This window comes from Cucurbita maxima, unplaced genomic scaffold (genome assembly GCF_002738345.1).
Source record: "Cucurbita maxima cultivar Rimu unplaced genomic scaffold, Cmax_1.0 Cma_Scf00027, whole genome shotgun sequence".
In the NCBI taxonomy this organism is placed as follows: Eukaryota; Viridiplantae; Streptophyta; class Magnoliopsida; order Cucurbitales; family Cucurbitaceae; genus Cucurbita; species Cucurbita maxima.
This window is the reverse complement of record NW_019272043.1, coordinates 1657896-1667628: the sequence shown is the minus strand read 5'-3', so window position 1 is coordinate 1667628 and position 9733 is coordinate 1657896. Positions and strand designations below refer to the sequence as shown.

Below are 9733 nucleotides of genomic sequence, written 5' to 3'. Positions count from 1 at the left end.
TTTTTTTTTTTTTTTTTTTTTTGGATCTCGAGATAGAGAGACTTTAGGTGAAAATTGCAAGAGTAATAAAAAATGACACAACAAAATATACCGCAAATAAACCTTGGAGCCTAACTAAATCAGGAGTTTGAAAATCCAGCAGATCGACTAATCAATAGAGAATCACTGCTAATGCTATTAATGTAGTAGATGACAAAGAAAGAGTAATCAGAGCATATGCACACCCAACTGTGGAAGAGCTAAATTCGTACATTATTAGACCCGAAATGCAAACAACTACTTTTGAGTTAAAGCCCATGAGATTCAAAATGCTACAAACCATTGGTCAATATCATGGACTACCATAAGAAGACCTTCACCTACATCTAAAGCCATTTTTAGGCATTAGTGAGTCATTTCGATTCAAAGAAGTAGATAGAGACGTGATAAGATTGAGCTTATTCCCCTATTGTTCGAGGGATAATGTTAAATCATGATTGAATACTTTAGCACAGGAAACAATTAATTATTGGTATAGTCTAGCAGAGAAATTCTTGTTCATTTATTTTCCACCAACTAGAAACACAAGTTCATAAATGAGATTGTTGCTTTTCAAGCGTCGGAAGATGAAACACTAAGCGAAATTTAGGAGAGATTCAAAGAGATGCTTAGAAAGTGTCCTTACCATGAATTACCCCATTGTATCCAAATGAAAATTTTTTACATTGATTGAATATTGCTAACAAGTTGTGGATGCTTCCACCAATGAAGCTATTTTGTCAAAGACATACCATGAAACTTATGAGATGCTACAAAAAATAACATCTAATAAGTGTCAATGAGTTGATGTTGTTAGAACGCACAACAACGCACACACTCGATCTAGATGAACAAAAATAATAGGAGAGAAAATGTAAGAGGAATATTGAATATTGGCTAAAGGCTTATATCATGACTAATAGAAGGTAGATAGTACATTGTGAAAGCACTGCCTAGGATATATATAGATGTTTCAGTTCACTATATATAATTTTACCACTTATAACTAATTGTTATAAATAATTATCTATCCATCTCTACCAGATTTTTACTATAAATAGTCACTTACTATATGTAACAATCGAAAGATTTTTAATAAATAGTCACTTACGGTATATAACAATTGGGAAGGAGCAAAGTCCATAACTCAACCATTAGTGATTTGCACGACCTCAATTTTCCAACACATTTTGTCAACATGTCTACGGGATTCTTTGCAACCTCTATCTTTTCTAAACACATATCACATTCTTCCACTAACCTGCGAGTGAAATGATATCGTCTTCTAATGTGTTGTCTTTGAATGATAGACCGAGTTTCTCACCAACTGTATGACACTCTGACTATCTATAAAAAAAATCTTCTCGTGCTGCTTCTTTCCTAATTCTTCTAGAAAGTCTGTCATTCATATGATCTCCTTTCTAGCTTCAGTTATTACCACATACTCAGTCTTGGTAGATGAAAGAGCAAAAAAATTTCTGAATCCTAGACGTCCAACTCACCTATTCGATTTATAGTGTAGATATAACCAAATGTGCTCTTTATACCTAATTTAAGGTTCATATAGTCATCCAAGCAATCCCTACAAGTATTTCTTAAGAAAAGCCCAAGATGGCTACTTACCTCTTGTCCGATGTTGGGAGTCTCGTTTCTTGAGCTTTCGATACCCGATTTCCTATAAATATTCTTTGGTAGCTTCTTTAGTATATCTGGTTTCTGGACCATTGAGAATTTTGTGAGAACTAGCCATAGAGGGGTCCAATTTGATGAAAAACCAAGGAGGGATAGAAATTTGGGTCGACGTGGGTGGTTCAGCTGAACCGGCCCCATCATCATCTTCCATCGACATGGGCGGTTCGTGGACTACAACGTAAATTATGGTGGTCCAAAGTTGAGAGGAAACTTGGTTTGTCACCGGAGCAAACTCAGAGGGTTAGTTATTGAGCAGGACGATACAGGCAGTATTAGGCCATGCTTCCTTCATCAGAAATCTTCCTTATACTTCACTTAAGCTAGAGGAATGAACTTGAGAAGACGACTTAACGTGGTTGAGGCTAATTTTGTATTTTCTTCCTTGGTCAACAACTAAATCCAGAACGCGATTCTTCCTTCCATTGGTGAGCTTGGAATAAAGATAAATAACACCAAAATTAAATACAAACAACTATAAGACCATGTTGTTCAAATTTATTTCAAAGGGAAAAACGAGATCGAGATACAATTACCATATGAATTTCAAATGACTCTAAACATAAAAGCAGATTGATGCTCCAAAACGACCCAATTTGTGATTGCGTAACTCTCGAATGTTCCCCATCTCAATCGACAGCCTGCGTACACCTGAAAAAGAAATCAGATAGGGATGAACATATAAATACTCAATAAGAACCTACTTGTAGGCTCTCATTGTATCCTTAACCTAGTGAATACCACAAGTTTTACCCTAGGCTTTAGGAAGTTGGGGTTTAGCCTCTACTGCTATTAGAGCATCTGAATAGGCCTTAGAGTTCCAAGCAATTCTCTAGCCGCTCATAAACTTCACTCTTGGTTAAGAAGTGTTTCACCCATTTCTTATGCCGCAGATCTACTGGACGAAGAATCTTAGATGTGGGTGAACTAACTATATTGTTTTATTGACTTAGGGTAGCTTGTTTTGTCTATATCATGAAAAACTAGTCCTAAGTTGAGGCGCTAATTGGTGAGACAATATGAATGGCGGATTAGACATTCATGACTTATGGATTTCCCAGGAAGGATAGGTATGTTGGTTTTGGAATGCAACCTATGAACTTTGAATAGTTCATAAAAGGTATTATATTTGAGATTCCATTAGATAAAAATGGGAAGCTTCAAGAACAATGCAACTCAACAACTTGTTGATGGCTGCCAAATAGTTGCTATCCAATCCATCTCTTTCAGTGGTTCATTGGTTCATGTAAAACAAACATAGTGAAAGCATAATCACATGATGTTGTGCCCTTTTGTTGGACAAACGTAGCTTCCTTGTGCCCTTTTTTCTCGTACCTAATTTTGTTTTTGTCGAACAAATAGACACCATAACCCAATTTCCAAATGGACCACTCAAACAAGGCCACATCCCTATACTTTTATCATTTGCTAGGCTACTCCTTCAACTTTGAAACAACTTTAAGTGACCCTTCATGTTCTTGTTGGAAAAACATCACACATCTTTAATTTTTTTTGTTTTGGATATGAATTCTTTTATAAATAAATAGTTATAGTCCAAATCCATGCATATAGTATCGTAAATTTGTCAAAATTAGATATCAAATTCTCAAATATATTATGAAATCACTTTATCTACTAAATGGTATGTCAATAGATATTGTATTTGTTAGATATATTTATATTCCAAGAAACGTTAAAAGTGAAATGAAAGTGCCCCTTCACAGATAGCCCATGATCTTGTTTTTTCTATGAGCTCAATGTTGGCTTGGGTTCGTGATCAATAATTGAATCTTGCATTACAATAAAAAATTTAACTTCCCGCAAGAATTCAATAGAAAAAATAGGTACACTCAGTTAAGTGCTCCTTGTTAGAATGAAAGTCCATTCACAAGTCCATTCACTTATGTGTTATTGTCGTTTCTCGTATACGATACATTATTCTCCTCACAATAGTGATAGAACTCTCTTTCTTTCTTTTTTCTTTTTAATCTCTGTACACATGTTAAATGTTTCGTCCTCACCGTTTTTCTCTTTTTCACTTTCTTCACTTTTTTTTGTCTCCAATGGACATAGAGCACATGTATTTGTATAATATTTGTATAATGTTTTTCGTCGGTCTTCATGTCATCAGTAACAATATCATCATTTGAAATATTGTCTTGCGGCATAAGACAATATTCCTCGTTTTGAATGGGTTATAGAACTTGTCTCTCTCTTATGTAGTTCTGAAATTCAATTCGACGTAATTTAGGCAGGTATGTCATAGATCGGTAAATTTCATCTAAATTTTTTTGAAATATTCGAAATGGATCATTATTAACATGGTTCTCACCGGTATTTGTACTTGATGAAACATAGATTTGAGTCTTTTATTTTCTATATTAAATTTAATGAAGATAAGTTTCGAAAAGGAAAAGAATTCAATATTTATTAGGTGAAGGATGACTATATTTATAGCAAGTACAATCCTTAACCGAAGATAAAAATAAAATCTTATCTGAGAGCAGAATATCATGCCAAAACAAAGAATCTGTCGTAAGATCATATTAGGAACTAAAACATAAAAAGCAATTAAATTTTTTTCAACATTCCCTCCCTTAAACTGATGACGTAGTCTTTAGATCAAATTTCAGGATCTTGACAAACATCAAACAACATGCGTAACTTCTCAAACACAACTCGAGTCAAAGGTTTTGTCATGATATCAATCACTTGCTTAGTATGACCATTTTGTAACATCATAGTTCCTCTTTACTTAAATCATGGAGGAAATGGAAACGATCATCAATATGTTTGCTTAGACCGTGCAGGACTAAATTTCTGGTCATAATGTTAGATACCGGGCGGTGAAATACTTGATGAACACGAATGATGCAAAGCCATGTCCAATTAGATGGATACTCCTATTACAAGAATTCGACATGAAAGTAAAGGATGGAATGGAACAAAAAACAAAGTAATAGACCGCCAATCAAGCCTTAGTAACGTTGCTATCGCCCATGCACAAGAATAAATTCAAGAAAAATTATTGAATGAAGCATTGTTGCAAGTGTCGGCAATGAACCATGGTTCGTTGACAAAGTTAATTATGTTTTAGGCTTGTCCAAAGCATGGATAACGATGGGGTCTGACTCTGTGAAAATACCATAAAGTTTTTACACTTTAGCAACAAGAGATGGAAGATAACTAATAAAAGTGGACACAAAATATTACTAGACACAAAACAGTGGAGGCTTACGCTCGAGGATTAACTCTCTAAGACACTTGCTCCAGATCTACTTTTATTCTTGACCAACTTCGAGTCATTGCATGAAAGAACATGTAAAAATTAAAATGAGTATAAACTTAGTAAGTAGCATACTTTTAGGCTTTTAATCGTGTTTGTGGTGGATACTAGAGTATTACACTTTTGTCCAGATCATACACCATGCATTGCACTAGACCTAGCCCTTCCCTCAGATATTCTTTGAGAGACCTTATGGATTCTATGGTTGATGAACAACATGAACTTGGTCTATTCTTGAGGATTCATGCATCCCTGGTGATATAGCCTATGTCTCGAGTTTCATGCGTCCTTTGCAACATAGTATGAGTTCTTGTACAAGTTCAAGGTTTCGTATTACCCCTACAACACAGTTTTGATACCTATGTCTAGGGTTTCATATGCCCCTGTAACTTAGTATTCAGTCATGACATTTTGCAAAGCAGACATCCTACAAGAAACATGGTTAAGACATCCCACCTTGGTGGAAAAAACATGTAATCATATTGTACCGATCAATAGGAGGTCTAGAGTGACTTTAGGTCATGAAGCAGGTCTAAATAGAGTTAAACCTAGTGATCTTAGTGTCATGGTAGGCTTAAAGCTTGGGTTGTGTCTTCCCGAGGAGTAACCTTCTAGGCTTGGTTTTTGTCCTTAAAATATCCTCTAAGGTTTATTAGGCATAGATTCTTCGGGTTCTAACTCTAAGAGCTCGTTAAAACTTAAGGCATAAGTCATATCTTGACATTCATAAGCCCTAGTCCATGTATAATCCAAGTATACGAGTCATAACCATATGAAACCTTTCATAATAATATGTATAGGTCTTTCACAATATCGTATTACCTTTTATCTTTTTATAAAAGGGTCATTAAAGGGTATTTTCATTATTTTCCATCCAAGTCCTGCTTTATACCTTAAACACGTTCTAACAGTCATCCATAATGTCTCGAATTAGCATGATTTAGTCTTATGTAAAATTTCACATAATTGAGGGTATTTAGGTCTTTTTCCAACCATCTTAATTTAGGTTATAAACTTACATCTTATCTAGTCATTTTTACCCTTAGGAAAATAGGCTTTATATAAAATTTATTGACATACAAGGACATTTGAGTCATTTCACTCTTATTCTTGATTAAGCCTTAGACATTTTGATCAGTTTACTCTTATTCTTGATTAAGCCTTAAACATGCTCTTATCTCCCTCAATTTTTTTGGTATTAGGCCATTTATTTAAAATTCGTAGTAGGTTATTTTAACCTTATGATTTTTGAGAAAAAAAGCTTGGTTTATATCTTACTCTTGATTCTTGGCTTAAATCTTTCATTTTTCTTTAATTCTTATTTATCGTAAGATTTAGGTCAATCCAAACAATTTCTACAAGAATTGTTTTTAAAAAAAATGTTCAAAGTGGCTACTTACTTACTCGATGACATTGAGGACCTTGATTCTCACACTTTGGATGTCTAAAACTATCTTGACGCAGTTGTTATAGGTATCGTACCTATATTTGACTATTTAACATATGAGTTATTCGACTTTGATAGATTTGCTGAACATAGGAAGGGCAAGAAGTTGATTAGATGCGATGCATGAGCATTTCTAGCTGGAAGAACTATATCCTCATTACTAGTTGTCAAGAGTTTGAGGATGTGTTTTTAGACGGTTTGCTATGGTTTCCCTAGTTAGAAAAGTCAGTTTTATGATTAAGTTTAGACTAGGAATCACGTTGATCTCTAAGGCACCCTATAAAATGATGCCAATTAAACTTAGAAACGGAAAGAATAATTATAGAAGTTGTTTGATTAAGGCTTTATACGTTTCTATGAATCACTTTTGATAGCTCTTGTGTTGTTCGTGAAGAATAAAGATGGATAAATGGATAAATGGATCTATACATTTGTGTGTAGTGAGAGTTAAACAAGATCTATCATGAACAAGTACCCTCTACCAAAGATAAATGATTTTAGATCAAATTGTCATCAAATGAGGATTAGAGAGGAAGACATATCAAAAGCCTTCTTCAAAAGCCATTATGGACATTATGAATTCATCGTTATGTCCTTCAACCTGACAAATCCCTCTACAACATTTATTGATTTGATGAATTAGGTATTCAAGGACTTTCTTGATACGTTCATCATTGCTTCATTGATGATATACTTGTGTACTCCATGATAGATGTAGATCATTAGGATCATCTTAGAAGGTCAACCTCAATAACCAAGTGTAAGTGAAAGTTCTAGTAAACTATTACAAAAGGTTTGTACATAAGTTCTCCATAATTAACTAGGATGGGTAAGACCTTCTCATGGATAGCAACTTGTTAGCAAAGTTTTTCAGAAGCGTAACGAAAGGTTGGTTTTCGCCCAGTACTCATTGTGCTTGATATGAACCACGACCAAGAAATTTTCATATCTCAAGGTCCAATTACAAAGACGAGAGCCAAGAAGTTGTAACAAGTTTTGTACACTTATATTCAAGCTATGGTGAGCTCGTAAAAGAAAATTTTAGAAGACGATGAAGACTTTCCTTATATGTTGTGCAAAGTTGAGCTTCAAGATAGAGATGCATTAAATGTACTTTAATTTGCATTTAATGAACTCATATTTGAATTTATGAAACTAGTTTTAATAAGTCCATTTCATTTATTGCATTATTTAATTATAATTTAAATATTTGTTTATCATATTTAAGCTAGTTTTTAATATATGAGTTAAAGTTATATGGTAACCCACTTATGTTACCATATTCCATCATTAACTAGTCATTTTAATACGGAGGTTATGGGTATTTCTCATGAATAACCAATTTTACAGGGAGTTTATGTGTCACATATCTTAAGGTTGTCGAAGGCTATATAAAGTCTTCTCTTCTTTCTAGTAGATATCACATTTTTTGAATTGAAAATAATAGAATTTCAATTTTAACTTTGTTGAGAGCTAAGCTTTTACCTTCCAAATTCTTATGTTTAGAATTTGTATACTAGAATCATTCCAGTAGTATTGATCAAACCTCTTGTAGAGTGATTCGAATCACGAGTTTTCTTTACTCCTAATCTTGATCATCAAGATAATCTGTTTCAAAATTTTCTCTTGTGTTCATTCCATATCAGCGCTAGATGGCTCAAGTAATCTCAGGGTGTACAACGATGTCTCAGAGAAAGGACTGAGATGCATGTTGATGCAAGAGGACAAAGTTAATGTCATGCCTCCCAACAACTTAAAGGAATATGAATGCAACAAAAATATACGTAATCTCTCTTCGTAAATGAGAAGGTAATATTTTATGAAGATAATCACATATGACTCGATCTTAATCTTAATGAATTATAAACTCTTGTTATACTTTAATTTGCATAAGCGAGAATGAATTTAATAATCGATTCACGGTTGAATCAACTTCAAATTCATAGATTTGTAAATAATCAAAATAATATGTATTTCTTCAAATTTGTACTACCAAATATCTAGGGACTCAAATTTTGATAAAAATCTTAACTCAAGAACATATTCGAGGAATTTTGGGAAGATAATTGTTCAACCCAATCTCCTACAAACTTGGGGTATAAAATTCTATATACTAAACCCTTTTGAGTATTTCCAGTTTTGGTTTATTATTTGTAGCTACCTTTTGAATCAACTTTGTTTGTGTGGCTGAAACTTCTTGAGGATTTAATATAGTTAATAACGAGAAACATAAGTGGGATGAAAAGATCCCACTGGAACTTTTGATCCCACTTCTGTTTCTTAGACTTTTGATTTCACTAATGTTTTTCATTCTTAATATGGTATTAGAGCTTTTTATTCTTAACGTTCAAGCTTCAAAACTTCTTGAATAAAAGAAAACCTATTGTTTCTTTTCTTCTCCCATTTGATAAGTAAAAACCACAAGATATACCAAATAGAGTGGGAAAAAGAAAGAAGAAAAAGGGTGAAATACAGAACAAGACATGACTAAGGTTCATTTCCATCTCTTTTCCCTTACATTATGAACACATGAAGGGAAGATAAGAGATGGACAAAAGAACCAAAGCTATTACATGAAAATTACCCTAAACAAAACCCAAACTAAAACAAAATAATACCAAATCAAATGCATATCTCTTTGCTTCTTTTTCCACCACCTCTTTTGCTTCATTATTACCTGCAATAAACCAAACTTTTGTTCATCTAAAACATATAAAATTGACCCACAAAATTGCAAGTGTTCATCCACATTTACTTTCCTTATTTCTTCAAAAAATTAAAGAAAGAGAGAGAGAGAGAGGGTACCAAAAGAAATTGTTGAGATGGGTATGAGGTTCGGAGTCTTGAGTATCATGGGAAGGAGAATGAATGTGTCGTCCTTCATATGTTGTTATCACCATTCTTGGATCTTCATCTAATCTCTCTACTCGTTTCTTAACCCTACAATCATCTTGTGTACAACGATAATAGCTTCTGCATTGAAGGAGACAGGAGAAATTTGTGTTAAAAAATGGAGTTATTATTATTATTATTATTATAACTGAGATTTGGGTGTAAAAAGGAAAAGAAAAACATTCTGAACTTCATCATTACTTGTTTAGTTGTTGATGGTTTTGAAGGCTTATAATTACTTCTTTCTGCCCACCATTTTAAAAATAATGATGACAATATACATTTGCGCGTGGAGAGATGTTTGTAGTAGTGAATCCAAATTCAAATTCAACTTTTTTTTTTTTTTTTTTTTTTTTTTTTTTTTTTTTTTTTTTTTTTTTTTTTTTTTTTTTTTTTTTTTT

The 9733-nt window shown here is 33.3% G+C and overlaps 1 protein-coding gene and 1 non-coding gene across 2 annotated transcripts in view; both read right to left on the bottom strand.

Annotated features, from left to right (window-relative positions):
• Positions 1-565: 565 nt before the first annotated feature.
• On the bottom strand, positions 566-672 carry LOC111500027. The gene has a single exon (XR_002721041.1). It is a non-coding gene; the product is annotated as a Plant small nucleolar RNA R71 (small nucleolar RNA).
• An 8155-nt stretch (positions 673-8827) lies between these two features.
• The window catches only part of LOC111499622 (probable WRKY transcription factor 13), a 2508-nt gene continuing 1602 nt past the window's right edge, over positions 8828-9733 (bottom strand). The window contains exons 3-4 of the mRNA XM_023151229.1: positions 9246-9413; positions 8828-9117 (exon numbers count right to left, since the gene is read on the bottom strand). Of these exons, the coding sequence (XP_023006997.1) occupies positions 9114-9117; positions 9246-9413 (172 nt within the window). The 3' untranslated portion in view covers positions 8828-9113. The remainder of the gene's footprint in view (positions 9118-9245; positions 9414-9733) is intronic.